Source organism: Mobula hypostoma, chromosome 12 (genome assembly GCF_963921235.1).
Source record: "Mobula hypostoma chromosome 12, sMobHyp1.1, whole genome shotgun sequence".
NCBI lineage: Eukaryota > Metazoa > Chordata > Chondrichthyes > Myliobatiformes > Myliobatidae > Mobula > Mobula hypostoma.
In genome coordinates, this window is record NC_086108.1 from 75948531 (window position 1) to 75966841 (window position 18311).

Sequence of the window (18311 nt, forward strand, 5' to 3'; positions counted from 1 at the left end):
TCATTTATCTGGGATACTATACTGCTTAATTGGAACAGGAGACTGTTGCCAAGTTTCTAACTAGAGTCAATCATGTGCACAGCGTGTGGCCATTAGAACTTGGAGTGAACAGTTTTAAAATGTCACTTGTATGCGTTTGTGTTCAAAAAGCAGTGACTTCTGTCATTGATAGTTGGCACATAATAAGCAGCAAGATAATTCAGAACTGTTTTGCTTAATATGGTTTCAGGCTGAGAGATGCCAGAAATGGCCGGGAGTGAAAATGAACGATTTCACTACTTCAAGTTAGGCAGTACAAAGAATTTGTAGTTATCAACAATCATCGTGAATGTTATGATGAAAAAGAAGATATGGAGGATGCAATCGTCGATAGCATTACAGGAAGGTGTTTCATTATCTACACTGATTTTGTTTGTTTACAATCAAGAGAACAACAGATACTGTGTTAATTCCTGTCAATAACTATTAGGAACTAATAGACAGTTTTATAGCTCTGTAGTAGTTTTGGTAGTGGTCTCATTTGTTCTGTATTTCATTTAATACATAATTTGTTACTTAGGTGATAGTTTACCGTCTTTACCTTTTTAACTATTTCCATGAAGCTTTGTCAAATTGGGGCAACTGCTTAATTGATCCAAAATGCTATGGTTCCAATGTGTCCCAGTTAACCAGAATCCACTGCATTTCATCACAATTTACTCCAAGTATTCTGCCAGGTTTACTGTAACCACAGCAATGAAGTATCATAGAGCCAGTTGTTTAGTGACTAACCTATCTGATAACACTGTACAATTAATGTGTGGTATAGATGCATTCACAGTGAGCCTTATTTGCTTGCCATTTGTATCAACTGCTGCTGCAAACAAAGTTTAATTTAAAGGGGGTTAGAAACCAGGGCCCTACCAAATCTGAAGGGTGCAGGGCAGCCATTACTTAGTGAGCCAGATTTCAAACAGTCAGAGTTTCCAATAGGACACGGAGCAGAGTATTTGAATTATAATCTTTCTTTTGATCTCTCCACCCTTCCTGCCTTTCTCACCTGTTAATTTTTTCTTGTTTTAATGAAATGTTAACACTTCTCCTTCAAATGTTTTATTTCAAAGTTCAGTAGCTGCAGCTGTTTGCTTTTGAAATATGGACGTTGGTGTCCAATACCATGGAACTATCAAAAAGTAAATTTTTATTCATTTGGATTAAAATTCCACTATTCTACAGGTCACTGCTTTTAAAGAAAGTTAAGCCATATTACCTTAGATTTTGTGATCCAGCATCAATCTGATTTTTCCCAATCTTCCTGCATATTGAAATTGTCCCATGACTATCGTAACATTGCCCTTAACACATGCCTTTTCTATCTCCCATTCTAATTTATATCCCACACCCTGGCTACTGTTCAGGTGCCTGTATATAACTTCCATCAGGCTGTTCTTACCCTGGCAGTTTCTGAACTGTACCCAAAAGGATTCTAATCTTCCAATCCTATATCTTCTCTTTCTAAGGATTTGATTTCTTTTTTTTTTAAACTAACAGATTTGTTGAGAATTCTCACTGGAAAATGAATGTCAGGGTTTTAAATGGTGATATACATGTACTTTGAGAATAAAGTTTACTTTGAAACTTCAATCCAAAGATTACTACTTTGGAGGTTCTGCTTTGCAGCCTCTTCCCCAATTCCCTATAATCACTGCGCAGGACCCCTTTTCCCTCATTTCCAACCGTTCTGAGAAATCCTGGACTCTAGCACCTGGAAGGCAACACACCATCCTGGCTTCTATTTCACAGCCACAGAATCTGCTGTCTGTACCCCTAACTATCAAGTCTCCTATCACTATCGCTCTGCCCAACTTCACCCTTCTCTGCTGAATGTGTAGGAGATGGCTGTTTGGAGCAGCTTGTGGTTGAGTCCTCTAGGGGGAAAGCAATTGTGGATTGGATGTTGTGTAATGAACCACATTCGATTAGGGAGCTTGAGGAACCTTATGAAACAGTGATCATAATATGATAGAATTCAACATGCAGCTTGAGAGGGTAAAGATAATGTTAGATGTAAGACCATAAGATATAGGAGCAGAATTAGGCCATTTGGCTCATCAAGTCTGCTTTGCCATTTCATCATGGCTGATCCAATTTTCCTCTCAGCCCCAATTTCCTGCCTTCTCCCCATAACCCTTCATGCACTGACTAATCAAGAACCTATCAACCTTTGCCTTAAATTTACCCATGAGTTGGCCATCTGTGGCAACAAATTTCACACTCACCACTCTCTGGCTAAATAAATTCCTCCATGTTTTAAATGGACATTCCTCTATTCTGAGGTCCCCTATGATAAGAAACAACCTCTCCACACCCACTCTTGAGGCCTTTCACCATAGGTTTCAATGAGATCGTCCCCTCATTCTTCTGAATTCCAGTGAGTACAGACCCAGAGCCATCAAACACTCTTCATATACTAATCCTTTCATTCCCGGAATCATTCTTGTGAACCTCTTCTTTCATGTCAGCAGGCTGTTTCTTAGTTAAGGGAGCCCAAACTACTCTCAATGCTCCAAATGAGGCCTCACCAGTGCCTTTTAAACCCTCAACACTACATCCTTGTTTTTATATTCTAGTCCTCTCAAAATGAATGCAAACATTGCATTTGCCTTCCTCACTACTGATTCAACCTGCAAATTAACTGTTAGGGAATCTGCATGAGGACTTCCAAATCCCTTTGCACCTCAGATTTAAGAATTTTCCCTCCATTTAGAAAATAGTTTACACTTTTATTTCTTCTACCTAAGGAAATAACCATACACTTTCCATTACTGTATTCCATCTGCCACTTCTTTCCCACTTTCCAAATCTGTCCAAGTCCTTCTGCAGCCTCCCTGCTTCCTCAACACTACCTGCTCCTCCACCTGTCTTTGTATCAACATAAACTTGGCCAAAAAGCCATCAATTCTGCCATCCAAATTATTGACACTTATAACGCGATAAGAAATGGTCACCATACCAACTCCTGCAGAACACCACAGGTCACCAACAGCCAACTAGACTAGGCCCCCTTTATTCCCACTTTTTGCCTCCTGCCAGTCAGCCAATCTTCTATCCATGCTAATATCTTTCCTATTAGAGATTAAGGTAGCTAGGGCTTTACTCTCCAGAGAGAATGATAGAGGTATACAAGATATTAAGAGGAATAGATAGAGTGGACAGCCAGCACTTCTTCCCCATGGCACCACTGCTCAGTACAAGAGGACATGGCTTTAAGGGGTGGGAAGTTCAAGGGGGATATTAGAGGAAGGTTTTTTACTCAGAGAGTGGTTGGTGCGTGGAATGCACTGCCCAAGTCAGTGGTGGAGGCAGATACACTAGTGAAATTTGAGAGACTGCTAGACAGGTATATGGAGAATTTAAGGTGGGGGGCAGTATATGGGAGGTAGGGTTTAAGGATCGGCACAACATTGTGGGCCGAAAGGCCTGTACTGTGCTGTACTATTCTATGTTCTATACCACAGGCTCTTATCTTGTTCAGCAGCCTCTGAAAATCCGAATACACAACATCCACCAATTCTCCTCTGTCTATCCTGCTTGTTATTTCTTAAAAGAATTCCAACAGATTTGTCAGGTAAGATTTCCAATTGAGGAAAGCATGCTGACTTCGGCCTATTTTATCATGTGCCTCCAAGTACCCCAAAGCCACAACCTCAACAATTAACTTCAACATCTTCCCAACCACTGAGTCAGACTAACTGGCTTATAATTTCTTTTCTTCTGCCTCACTCTCTTCTTGAAGAGTGGAGTGATATTACAATTCACCAGACCTCCAAAATCATTTCAGAATCTAGTGATTCTTGAAAGATCATTACTAATGCTTCCACAATCTCTTCAGCCACCTCTTTCAGAACCTTGGGGTGCAGACCATCTGAACCAGGTGACTTATCTACCTTCAGACGTTGCACTTTTTCATTGATAATGGCAACTTCAGTCACTTCTGCCTTCTGACACTATTGAATTTCTGGCACATTTCTAGTGTCTTCCAGAGAAGACTGTTGCAAAATACTTATTCAGTTCATTTGCCATTTCTTTGTCCCTCATTAGTACTTCTCCAGCATCATTTTCCAGCAGTCCGATGTCTACTTTCACCTCTGTTTATGCATTGAAGAAACTTTTGGTATCTTCTTTAACATTATTGGCTAGCTTACCTTTGCATGCCATCTTTTCCCTCTGATTTTGGTTGCCTTCTGTTGCTTTTTAAAAGCTTCCCAATCCTCTAACCCTGCTAATTGTGCTCTACTATATGCCCTCTCTTTGTATCAGTATTACAGTGGAGTAAAGGGAATTTGAGGCATGAGAGAGGAGCTGGCCAAGTTGATTGAAAGGAATTCTAGCAGGAATGATGGCAGAGCAGCAAATGCACAGGTTAGATACACCCCAAATATAAAGTATTCTAAATGGAGGATGTGGCAACCATGGCTAACAAGGGAAGTGAAGGCTAGCATAAAAGCAAAACAGAGGGCATAAACTGTAAAATAGAGAAAAGATGAAATATGAGGAAGTTGGCCCATAATACAAAAGAGGATACCAAATGTTTTTTTCCAGATATATAAAGAGTAAAGGAGAAGCGAGACTGGATACTGGACCTCTAGAAAATGACACTGGAGAAATGAGGAGAGGTGCTTGGGAAGCTGAAAGGTCTAAGCCAGTAAGTCACCTGGACCAGAGGGTAGCTGAAAAAATTGTGGAAGCATTAGTAATGATCTTTTAAGAATCACTAGATTATGGAATGGTGCCAGGTGAATGGAAAATTGCAAATATCATTCCACACTTTAAGAAGGGAGAGAGGCAGGCAGAAGAAAGAAAAACATTGGCCAGTTAGCCTGACTTAAATGTTGGGATGATACTTGAGTCCATTATTAAGGATGAGCTTTTGGGGTACTTGGAGGTGCATGATAGGATAGGCCAAATTCAGCACGGTTTCCTTAAGAAGAAGTCTTGCCTGACTAACCTGTTGGAATTATTTGAGGAAATAACAGGCAGGGTAGACAAGGAGAGTCATTGGATGTTGTTTATTTGGATTTTTCAGAAGGCCTCTGACAAGGTCCCACACGTGAGGCTCCTTAACAAGATAGTGGCAGAATGAACATTTGGCCCATCATCTGCTCCACCATTTCATTATGACTGATCCAGATCCCCTCCATTTTCCAGTTCCCAAATATCCTGCCTTTTTCCCCATGTCCCTGCAGGCCTGGAATAATCAAGACTCTAGCAACCCCTGCCTCAAACATATCCAATGTCTTGGCCTCCACAGTTGCCTGTAGAAATGAATTCCACAGATTCACCACTCCCTGGCTAAAGAAGTTTCTCCTCATCTCCATTATAAATGAATGTCCCTCCGTTCTGAAGCTGTGTCCTCTGGTTTTAGACTCTTCCACCATAGGAAACATCCTCTCTATATCGACTCTATCGAGGCCTTTCACACTTTATAGATTTCAACGAGATCATCTCTCATTCTTCTTAGTTCCAGTGAGTACAGGCTCAGAGCCTGCAAATGTTCCTCATATGATAAGCCTTTCAATCCTGGAATCATTTACATCAACCTCCTTTGAACCCTCTCCAATGTCAGCACATCCTTCCTTAGATAAGGGGCCCAAAATTGCTCACAGTACTCCAGGTGAGACATCATCAATATTTTATAAAGCCTCAACATTACATTTTTGCTTTTATATTCTAGTCCTCTCAAAATGAATGCTGATATCATATTTGCCTTCCCCACTCCCGACTCAACCTGCAAATTAACCTTTAAGAGTATCCTGCACGAGAACTCCCAAGATCCTTTGCAGCTCAGATTTTTAAAATTTTCTCACAATTTAGAAAATAGTCTACGCTTTTATTTTTTTTACCAAAGTGCATGGCGATACACTTCCTGACGTATTCCATTTGCCACTTCTTTACCCATTCTCCTAATCTGTCCAATTCCTTCTGTAGCCTCCCTGCTTCCTCAACATTACCTGCCCTTCCACCTATGTTCTTATTGTCCACAAACTTAGCCACAAAGCCATCAATTCTGTCATCCAAATTACAGACATATAATGCAAAAAGCTGCTTGTGGAACACCACCAGTCACCAGCAACCAACAAGAAAAGGCTCCTTTTATTCCCACTCTTAACCTTCTGCCAATCAGCCATTGCTTTACCCATGCTAGAATCTTTCCTGTAATACCATGGGCTCGTAGCTTGTTAGTGCTTCCTTCCAATCAATTTTGGCCATTGAACCATTGCTCCTATTTCTTAAAATCTTAGGTTTTCTTATTCTGCTCCGAGCTTGATCTTAATCATAAAATGGTTGCCATTAGTCTGCTTCTCCCTAGCTGCTATAATGGTCCTTACGATGCTTTACAAGGTTGTCAACTTCACAACGATGAAGTAGGCTATTTGGTCCAAAATTTTAATGTCCACAGCAACCTTCCCTGGCTCCTTTTGTTTAAATCCACTTTTTACCAGTATCTAGGTAAGCTGCCTTAAAAAGTTATTAGTGTCTAGTTCTGGTCTGAAAAGCAAGTGAAAATTCTGCTATCAAATCCTTTCCTAAGCTTAAAAGCTATCTATCAACTTGCCATTTGGCATTTTTATTTAAGGAAAGTAGCCTCTGCCTATTCCCTCCTCCCTATCAAGTATAATAGATTCATGATGGACAATACAATACATTTTAGGTTTGTGCCTAGATTTAATGGGCTGTAACAACACAAATGGATTTTCTAATCAGCATCTGCACTCAAATGATTTCCAGACTTTACCTTTTCTGGCTGGTGTACTTAAAACAAGATTTTGTAGCAGGGAAAAGTCATCATCTGAGCTAATGTCTGCCAAGCTGAGAGTGCTACTCAGGTAGGAGTCAGAATCTTTAAGTGGCGCAGTCTTTGGTTTCTTTTTCATTTGCTGCCGTCTTCTTGCATCTGAAATGACATAACAAATGAAAGTCTATTTATGAACATCTAAGATGTCTCTATGTGTAAAGTCAAGATGATGCTGCAGTGGATTTGGTGAGGGTGGGGTTAGGATATCCCCATTTTAAACATTTTCTGAGCCTATATTCTATTCAGCATCCAGTCTTGCAAAGTAACCCATTGTGAATTTTTGCACTTGTACATACTATTGATTATGCTTCCAAGGGAAAACTACAAGTTTAATTTTTTGCTCTGAATTCTTAAGCTCCATACTAGATACTTCATGTATTATAACATACAATTATTTTATATATTATAAACTTTACATTGTGGCATCTGGCAATTGGATGAGATTTTGTTTTAATCAGCCTCATTGAAAATAAATGATAGCTGCTCTTATTCTGACTATTTGAACTCTTTCTAGATGGTGTTTGGTTCTTTTCATTCTTATATTGGTTCACTTTTCATGCAGGATGAGTCATCAGTATATGGTAGCATTTGGCAACCTTGCCTACTGTGAGCACATCTAAACTCGTAACCAAACTATAACACATCTGCCGCAAGGTTCACTGAATTGTAATCAGAAAGTCATATCCAGGACCCAAGTGGAGTACACCCTGCAAACAGCAACGCCACACCAGTTGAGGAACAAACAACTTTTTTTGCTCGGTTTGACAGGGACACCAAAGAACCAGTGATGAAGGCCTTGACACTGAGGAGGACACAGCGCTGATACAGAGCACAAGAGTTGAGACGTACTCTCCACAATATCAAAACATGAAGAACAGCTGGACCAGACGGCATACCCAGGGGGGTTCTCAGGCACTGCACTGACCAGCAGGCAGAGGGTTTTAATGAAATCTATAACCCCTCTCTGTCCCTTGCTATGGTCCATGCATGCTTCAAAACATCAACTGTCATACCAATTCCAAAGTAGTCAGCGGTAACATGCCTTAACAGCAGACCAGTTGCACTCACCCCCATAGCTGTCAACTGTTTGGAGAGACTGGTTATGTCCCACATTAAGAACACATGTCTTACAATAAGAACGCATCCCTGCTACTCTGGACCAGCACCAGTTTGCCTACAGGGCAAACAGATCAACTGAGGATGCCATTGCTAACACTCTCCACATTGTACTGTAACACCTAGAGCACAAGGCTACCAATGCCAAAATGCTTTTTATTGATAACAGTTTTGCCTTCAGCACCGTACTCCCAACAAGCTGACCACAGAACTACCCAATCTGGGACTTAATGCATCAATTTGCAACCAGATTCTGGACTTTCTTACAAATCGCAGCCAGGCAGCAGACTTGGCAAGTATACTGTTGCAGGTATGTGCACTGAGCCCACTCATTTACACCCTTTTCATGCATTACTGCACCCCTGCCTATGCCAGCAACTCCATCATTAAATCTGCAGACCACAGTGACTGGATTAATTAAAAATAACAACAAAGCAACATAAAGGGAGGAGGTGCAGAAACTGTCTGAGGTGTAATAACCATAACCTTTCCCTCAATATAAAAAAAAGAAAGAAATGATTATTGACTTCGGGAAATCAAGGTATTAACAAGCTCCACTACTCATAAATGCTGAAATAGTGGAAAGGGTCTCCAGTTTTACGTTCTTGGGAGTGAACATCACAGAGGAGCTCTCGTGGACCACCAACACCTCCTTGATAGTATGGAAGGCTCAGCAGCAGCACCTATATTATCTTAGGAGTTTAAAGAGAGCAAATCGGCCCCAAAAGCTGCTGGTAAACCTTTATTGATGTGTAATTGAGAACGTACTGACCTACTGTATGACAGTATGGTACATTAGCTGCAACAAGATTGACCAAAAAGCCCTTTAACAAGTAATCAAGACTGCACAAAACATCAGTGGGACACAACTACCACATATGGAAACCACCTACAACTCACGCTGTTTATGCTGGGCTTGCAACATCGTGATAGACTCAATTTCCACCATCCGGCCGGAGATACAGAAACATCTCTACAGGGACATCCAGATTGAAAACAGCTTTTTCCACAAGGCTGTCACGCAACTGAACAATGCAACCCTCTCACCCTAGTCCACGGGCACTGTGGACAATCTCTAAATGCGATTCGTGGGCATGTGCAATATAAGGGTTTAAATGCAGCAGCTACTTTTTAAAAATCTCAGCTTTAATTCTTGATGCTATTTTCTATTTAATGATTGTATTTTATAACATGGGCATGTGCAATATACGAATGGGGCAGCTACCGTTACTTTCAATTATAAAGTTGTTTTTAATTGACTTACAACTTAGATGTCTCTAAATAACTCAGACATTATTTTAAATTTAGCCAATAGCTCAAATCTGAAATAAAGAAAAATAAAAGTGCTGTAAATGTGCATCAGGTTGGGCCCAGCTCATAAACCCAACATTTTAATGCTGTCTTGCTGTAGTTGCTGACTCACCTGACTATTTCTAACATGTCCTAATATTGTTTTATATATTAAATTTAAACATGTCATTACAAGTACATTACTTCACTACAATTAAAAAAAGGCTTTATGCATGAATAGAGATAACAAAATAAATGAAGAGTAAGTGAAGAAAACCAAATGCATAGACAAACTCAGGTGTGCATGATCATATAGAAATGGAAGAATTAAGAGAAAAGTGTGGAAAAGCAACTGAGGCAAAGAGAGACTTAAAAGTTATTTCAGAACATAAATGCAAACACTAGAGGTACCAAATGAAGTTAAGATTAAATTAGAACCATTAAAGGACAGGGCAGATGGGAGATGGAAGAGAAGAATATTATTACACTTTACAATTTACCAGTGGCATAACATAAATGATGAGGAGTACAGTAAAAATAGAAGGGGACTTGCTAATCAAGCATCAGAACTTCACATGCACATTAGAAAGAAATTAGACGTGAGCCAGTCAAGCACAATGTACATACATGTAGAATTTGTTTGAAAATACTGAGGCCGAGGACTGGCAGATAACACAAGAATGATATTTGAGAAGGGAGAAAAGAATGTGTCAGAGGAATTATAGACCCATCAGTTTAACACTGGACTCCTTATAAGCAGAAGACTTCTCGGAGATTTTAAAAGAATTTTACTTGACCAGCCTTACTGATTTTTATTAAAAGAATTAAACAGGGTAGACAACAGTAATAAAGTTGGCCAATATCTCAATATAAATAGCCCTCAATAAAATAATATATCACATTGAAAGTAATGTCAGTATATAAGCATCAAAATAGGTTACTAGCTGACTATGGCAGAATGCTAAGCATGGTCATAAAAGGCAGCTGTTAAGTGAAGAAGGTGGCTGCTGGCATTTCATAAGGGTTTAAATGCCGGGCTGGATTGTAAAGGTCAGTGCTGGGCCATTGCTGTTGTTCAATTCCAAATATCAATTGACAATTTCAAAATTTATCAATGATACCAAATTTGGGAGTGAGAGAGGAAGGTATAACATACTACAAATTTATACACACCTGGTCTTAAAGGTGTACTGGTCCAGTTGTCAGCTAGCTGAATATTTTTCAGCTGTTCCTTCAAACTACCAACAGTGGATCTAAAAAAAATTTCAACTCAAACCATTAGTAATTAAATTATATAAAACATATAGGTGCAGTGGAACACTGAGCAATAAATATAGCAAATTTAGAGTGACAATTTATTATAGATAGTTTAGAATTATTCCCTTCATAGATCCCTTTACAAATATAGGAAATTAGGAAAAGGAAGCAGTGACTAAAATTAAATTTTGTAATTTCATAACACCCTTCTAGGCTCCTGAAGTCATTTTGATCATATCTGACACAGCAAGATTGTGGTTGTTTTAATTACTTTGGGGGCAGCACTATAAATGTAGAGGGTAGTACCACAACCAGAAAAGTCTTCAAATGCTACATCAATGTATACATTCTAAGACTGGATGTTCACCTGCTTAATGATAATCCCAGTGAGAGATTGTGAAGAAGTCCATACTGACACGCAGTGACTATGGACATCATTCTACAGTGAATTGATAGGTAACAAGTCACAAAATACCTGGGTTAAACTGCTGCCAAAGCAACATATTAAACGGGGCTAACATTACATTAACTTGTATACACTGGAATTTAGAAGGTTGAGAGGGGACCTGATTGAAACATATAAGATTATTAAGGGATTGGACATGCTAGAGGCAGGAAACATGTTCCCGATGTTGGGGGAGTCCAGAACCAGAGGCCACAGTTTAAGAATAAGGGGTAGACCATTTAGAACGGAGTTGAGGAAAAACTTTTTCACCCAGAGAGTTGTGCATCTGTGGAATGCTCTGTCTCAGAAGGCAGTGAAGGCCAATTCTCTGGATTCTTTCAAGAAAGAGTTAGATAGAGCTCTTAAAGATAGCGGAGTCAAGGGATATGGGGAGAAGGCAGGAACGGGGTACTGATAGTGGATGATCAGCCGTGATCACAGTGAATGGCGGTACTGGCTCAAGGGCCGAATGGCCTACTCCTGCACCTATTGTCTATTACCAAATTTTCCACATTAAATGTCCTTACCATCATGATTGACCATGAATTCAAGTGAATTAGCTTTATTAATGTAATAGGTCACAATGGGTATTTTGCAACAGGTTACTCATTTCCCACGTCAAAACCATCTTAACTATACATCATGTCAGGAATGCTTCTGTTTACTAATATAGATACAACTACAAGAGTGCACAAGAACAATATCCAGGAAAATTGTGTTAAACAGCTCACCTACTAGCTTAAGTATCTGGCCCTTCCAAAAAATGGCAAATTTGCCATTTTTGTTGCTGCATCATTTTATATGAAACAAAATGCAGCAGTTTACTGATGCTTCCACAACCTAGAGGGAACATGGGCAGGAAATGTATATGCAGATTGTTGATCTCTGCTTCATATTATCCTGACGCAAACATACAAACCCTCCTTTCATTTTTCACTATTTCTCAACAGCAACAAAGAATGGATCTCCCATGAACTAATTTTAAAAAATCATGAATTAATGTTAAAAAAATCATAAATTAATGACAAAGTTTCATCTTGCACTGGTTGAACCACATCTTGAGTACTGTGTCGAGTTCTGATCACATTGAAAATTGCTGAGAAGACCCGCTAAGCTGAATGCAAGGGAAATTAATCATCCAAGTAATGGCTACATGACATTATTTCCAAGCCACAATCACAATTCTCAGATGATGGATTCAAACTAGGGCTTTGAATAGGAGAATGCAAGGAGAAAATAATGTTTAACAGAGTAAAAGGGGCTGCTGCCCTTTATGTCAATCCTAGCTTGTTGTTATCTGTAATTTTAACATCTATCTGTTGATATTAATTTCTTTTATAAATACTGCAGTACTTAAAACCCTTCAGCAGCTATGATTTTAAAAAAATAAACATAAATAAGGATAGATCAATTATTTTAAGCCATTCACCTGATATTTGTAAGCTCCTGTCCTGAACATTCCCGCTCATGAGCTAACAATTGATACTTATTCATTAGTTCTCTCACCATCTATCAAGAAGGAACAAAGTGTCAATAAGTAAATATACAAGTAACTTCTTAACAATATTAGGCTGACACAAAGTGCTGTATAACACAAGACTTCAGAGAATGTAGACTGTAATGTAGGGAAGTCCCACAAAGAGATAGGATGGCTAAATAATTTTTCATTGAAATTAATGGGAATTAATATTGCCGAGCACTTCAGAAATTTCCTGTTCTCTCTGAACTAAGCTGCAGTAAGATTTTATTCAAAGTTGATTTTGATATGTACCCTTCTAACTCTGGTTTAATGACTCAGTGGAGCACAGTCAGTACTGAGAAGATAATTTAGTTCGTGCATGCCTTGCATCTAAACCATTGAAGCAAGAGGTGGTACAACTTAATAGAATAGTTGCCATTGCAATCAAAATTAAAAGGTTACATGATCTGCTAATAAACACCCAAATAAATAACAATTTATTCAGAACCAGTTCACTTAATACCAGGAATTATGTTTAAGCCTACAAAACAAGGACTTTTTGTTGACTTTGTTGGCTGAGTTTTCTACCTTAAAATGCATTTTTTTTCCTTTTCAAGTTGGATGGGTTCTATCAGTGCCCTTGACCTGCAGCTGCACTCAAACTGCAGTACTTTGCAGCAATGGGACCCGCTCCCAGGGCTCACCGACTGGCCATTTTTCAATATACCATGGGCGCATCTTCGGGATTAGAAACATAGAAAACCTACAGCACAATACAGGCCCTTTGGCCCACAAAGCTGTGCTGACCATGTCTTTACCTTAGAAATTACCTAGGGTTACCCATAGCTCTCTATTTTTCTGAGCTCCATTTACTTGTCCAGGAGTCTCTTAAAAGACCCTATTGTATCTGCCTCCACCACCGTCGCCGGCAGCCCATTCCACGTACTCACCACTCTCTGTGTAAAAAAAAACTTACCCCTGACATCTCCTCTGTACCTACTACTTCCAAACACCTTAAAACTGTGCCCTCCCATGTTAGCCATTTCAGCCCCGGGAAAAAGCCTCTGACTATCCACACGGTGAATGCCTCTCATCATCTTGTACACCTCTATCAGGTCACCTCTCATCCTCCGTCGCTCCAAGGAAAAAAGGCCGAGTTCAATCAACCTATTCTCCTAAGGCATGCTCCCCAATCCAGGCAAAATCCTTGTAAATCTCCTCTGCACCCTTTCTATGGCTTCCACATCTTTCCTATAGTGAGGCAACCAGAACTGAGCACAGTACTCCAAGTGGGGTCTGACCAGGGTCCTATATAGCTGCAACATTACCTCTCAGCTCCTAAACTCAATCCCACGATTGATGAAGGCCAATGCACCGTATGCTTTCTTAACCACAGAGTCAACCTGCGCAGCAGCTTTGAGTGTCCTATGGACTCAGACCCCAAGATCCCTCTGATCCTCCACACTGCCAACAGTCTTGCCATTAATACTATATTCTGTCATTATATTTGACCTACCAAAATGAACCACCTCACACTTATCTGGGTTGGACTCCATCTGCCACTTCTCAGCCCAGCTTTACATCCTATCAATGTCCCACTGTAACCTTTGACAGCCCTCCATGCTATCTACAACATCTCCAGCCTTTGTGTCATCAGCAAATTTACTAATCCATCCCTCCACTTCCTCATCCAGGTCATTTATAAAAATCACGAAGAATAGGGGTCCCAGAACAGATCCCAGAGGCACACCACTGGTGACCGACCTTCATGCAGAATATGACCCGTCTACAACCACTCTTTGCCTTCTGTGGGCAAGCCAGTTCTGGATCCACAAAGCAATGTTCCCCTTGGATCCCATGCCACCTTACTTTCTCAATAAGCCTTGCATGGGGTACCTTGTCAAATGCCTTGCTGAAATCCATATATACGAATCTACTGCTCTACCTTTATCAATATGTTTAGTCACATCCTCAAAAAAATCATTCAGAGTCATAAGGCACGACCTGCCTTTCACAAAGCCGTGCTGACTATTCCTGATCATATTCTGCCTCTTCAAGTGTTCATTAATCCTTCCTCTCAGGATCTTCTCCATCAACTTACCAACCATTGAAATAAGACTCACTGGTCTATAATTTCCTGGGCTATCTCTACTTCCTTTCTTGAATAATGGAACAATATCTGCAACACTCCAAACCTCTGGAACCTCTCCCGTCCCCATTGATGTTGCAAAGATCTTCGTCAGAGGCTCAGCAATCTCTTTTCTCGCCTCCCACAGTAGCCTGGGGTACATCCCGTCTGGTCCCGCTGACTTATCCAACTTGATGCTTTCCAAAAGCTCCAACACATCTTCCCTCTTAATATCTAGATGCTCAAGCTTTTCAGTCCACTGTAAGTTCATCCCTACATTTGCCAAGATCCTTTTCCGTAGTGAATACTGAATCAAAGTACTCATTAAGTACCTCTGCTATCTCCTCCGGTTCCATTCACACTTTTCAACCGTCACACCTGATTGGTCCTATTCTCTCATGTCTTATCCTCTTGCTCTTCACATACTTGTAGAATGCCCAGAGGTTTTCCTTAAACCTGTCTGCCAAGGCCTTCTCATGGTCCCTTCTGGCTCTCCTGATTTCTTTCTTAAGCTCCTTCCTGCTAGCCTTATAATCTTCTAGATCTCTATCATTACCTAATTTTTTGAACCTTTTGTAAACTCTTTTGAGAGTTCTGTGGCTTCGTGGCCTGTGGACGAATGAATACTATGCTGGTGGGGTAGAGTTTGCTGCCGATTCTTGAGTCAGAGAAAGTGATACAGCAGACTTTTACACCATAAATCAGTGAATTTTTTGATTTTGTTGGTCTCCCCTCTCACTGTGTGACACCTCTCTGTCCCTTTATTGGTGAGAGAGAGAGCCAGCTTGTGGCATGTCAAATTGGTCAGATGAACAATTCGTTTTTCTGCACTGCAGATCATGGTCGAGTCGGTGGTGAGGAAGACAAATACGATGCTACCATTATTCTGAGAGGACTGGAATATAAAAGCAAGAATGTAATGTTGAGGCTTCACTTTGAGTTTTGTGAGCAGTTCTGGGCCCCTTATCTAAGCGATGTACTTTTGAACCCTCTCCTCTAACATTGGAGAAGGGTTAAAGTGGTTCATTAATATGATTCCAGGATTAAAAGGCTTATCATATGAGAAACAGTTGATGCCTCTGGGCTTATATTCACCGAAATTCAGAAGAATGAGGGGTAACCTCATTGAAACCTTTTAAATGGTGAAAGGCCTTGTTAGAGTGGAGGTGGAGAGAATGTTTCCTAAGGTAAGGGAGTCCAAGACCAGAGGACACAGCCTCAGAATAGAGTTGAGGAGGAATTTCTTTAGCCAAGGAGTGATGAATCTGGAATATGTTGCCACACACATCTGTGGAGGTCAAGTCATTGGGTATATTTAAGCCAAAGACTGATAGATTATTGTTTAGTCAAGACATGAAAGGATTCAGGGAGAAGGCAGGAAACTGGTGCTAAGAGGGAAGATGGATCAGCCATGATGAAATGGCAGAGCAGTCTCGATGGGCCAAATGGCCTAATTTTGCTACTATATCTTATGGTCATATGGTCTTGTATGTATGACCATATGACCATAAGATGACAATAACCTTGAACTTGGTCAAATTATCAGTTTTCATTGTCATTGCTATGGGAAGCTGACAGTAACTAAACATTTTTGATTTATACATTTAAACATCACAAAAATGCAGACTGTGCTCCAATGTTGAAGTCAACAGGAATTCAAATGAGGGTAAACACTTGGCTAATTCTAATTAATGGGATAACATATTTGTAGATTCTGAAAATATATCTGTAAAGAAATCTGATTTTTTTTGAGTGTTCTCAACAGGAAATGAGTTGAAGATAGGTAAATTAGATAACGTTATAGAGGTGGAAGTGACAGTCTCAGAAATGGTGAAGATGAAGTCAGAACCTCTTGAGTCAAACAAAGTCAAATGCAGCTGCTAAATACTGGAACAAGTGATGGTTTTGGCCTTCCGAGTGTTTAGAGATCACAAAAGAAATTAATGTTATTTCAAATATCCTTGTTAATACAGTAATTTACCTTACTATTTTTATCTTGTGACTGCTTAAGTTCCTTTGTATCAGAAATCTGTTTCGCCAGTTCATCCTCTTGCCTCCCTGAAACAATAGTGCAAGTGCAGTAGATACTGAAAGTAACTTTCAGCATTGAAATAAAATGGAAAATGCTGGAAGATGCAAATAAAATGCTAAGATCACAAATGAAACAGTGTGTATTTGTCAGATACATTGGCTATGACCAGAGGAAAAATGGCTGTAGTCACTTAGCACTTTAGTGCAAATGTTAGATGCTTCAAAAATCATACTTACAAAATTTAGCAAAAATGCTGAAAAGAAAACTGCCAATATTTACAAAAAGATACCAGAAAACACAATAATTGCTCCGTATTTATTCTTGTCCAGTGTGAACTCCTGGCAGCCCTAATCTCCTACTGAAGGTAAACAGCTCCATTTTTTTTCTTTACGCACTAAGACATACCATCTTTAATTACCAGTGAAGTTAACTTCAGACTACACATGAATTAGAATATAATGCACTCCACAATGTAGTTACAATCATATTACAAAATAAACAGTAAAATATAAAATTAAAAGTAAAATATAAAATTAAGTACAGCATACAAACAACATATACAGATTTACACTAGGTATGGTGGGAAAAGCATCATAAAGTTAACCTGAGTGCATTAACTCGGTTTAGGACACATTATGAGAATATAGCAAGGAAGATATTGAAGTGCACACACTCAGCACGACAGCAGAATGACAAGCCAACGTTTGTATTTGTGTGAATGCGCGTGTGTAAGTTCATTTACCGAGTACTCTTTGTCACATTAGCACCATCCTCTTCTACGGCGATGATGCTTAGCAGCTGAAACAGACAGTCTGCAGTAACATTTCCTTTCCCTGCTTTATGGTGGACACAGAATTTGAAGGTTTGGAGCTGCAGGTACCACCTTATCACTCTAGCATTATGATCCTTCACTTCTGAGCATCCCTCCCACTCAGAATTTCAAAAGTTTCCTTTCCTCTGTCTCAATCTCAATAGACGACCCCTTAGTAGTGACCTTTGAAGAATCATTAGATTCTTGAATGGTTCAGGAGGACTGAACAATTGTAAATGTCTCTCTGCTTTTTAAGGGAGGAAGGCAAAAGACAGTAAATTGTAGACCAGTTAGCATGACTTCAGTAGTTGCCACGGTGTTGGAGTCCATTATTAATTGAATTGAATGATCCTTATTGTCATTATACATACGTAAAATGAAACACTGTTTGGCTTCCTCTCAGGCAATTAAATAAAGCAGTAGATAAAAACAAGACAGTAATAGAAAAACAGTATTAAATAGATAAGTAGCAGAAAATAAGTTGCAGCAGCACCAGAATATCACAGTAATGCACAAAGTGTCATTAGTGCAAGTATTTGAGTCCTTGTGTGTTCATGTGTGCGCTCACAGTTTTGGTCATTGTTCTGTGGGAGTGGTGTGATGGGAGGCCACAGCTCTGGGATAGAAGCTGTTCTTCAGTCTATTTGTTCTGGCTTTTAGTGTCCTGAACCTTTTGCTGGACGGCAGCGGGTCAAACAGGGAGTGGCCGGGTTGTGTGGTGTCTCTGGTTATGCTGATTGCTTTCCTCCTGAGTCTGCTGTAATAGATGGTGTCCAGTCCTGGGAGCTCCATCCTGACAATTCACTGGGCTGCCTTCACCAGGCGATGCAGGTCTTGTTGCTCAGCAGCTGTGCAGTTGGCATATCTCACTGTGGCGCTGTTGGTCAGGATGGTTTCAATTGTGCTTCTGTAGAAGTTAAGCAACAGCTTTTGTGGGA

General features: G+C 39.9%; 1 protein-coding gene across 1 annotated transcript in view; it reads right to left on the minus strand.

Moving 5' to 3' along the window:
* LOC134354929 (trichohyalin) overlaps positions 1-18311 on the minus strand; it is an 88229-nt gene that overhangs the window by 37861 nt on the left and 32057 nt on the right. The window contains exons 8-11 of the mRNA XM_063064432.1: positions 16512-16588; positions 12373-12452; positions 10415-10494; positions 6776-6934 (exon numbers count right to left, since the gene is read on the minus strand). Of these exons, the coding sequence (XP_062920502.1) occupies positions 6776-6934; positions 10415-10494; positions 12373-12452; positions 16512-16588 (396 nt within the window). The remainder of the gene's footprint in view (positions 1-6775; positions 6935-10414; positions 10495-12372; positions 12453-16511; positions 16589-18311) is intronic.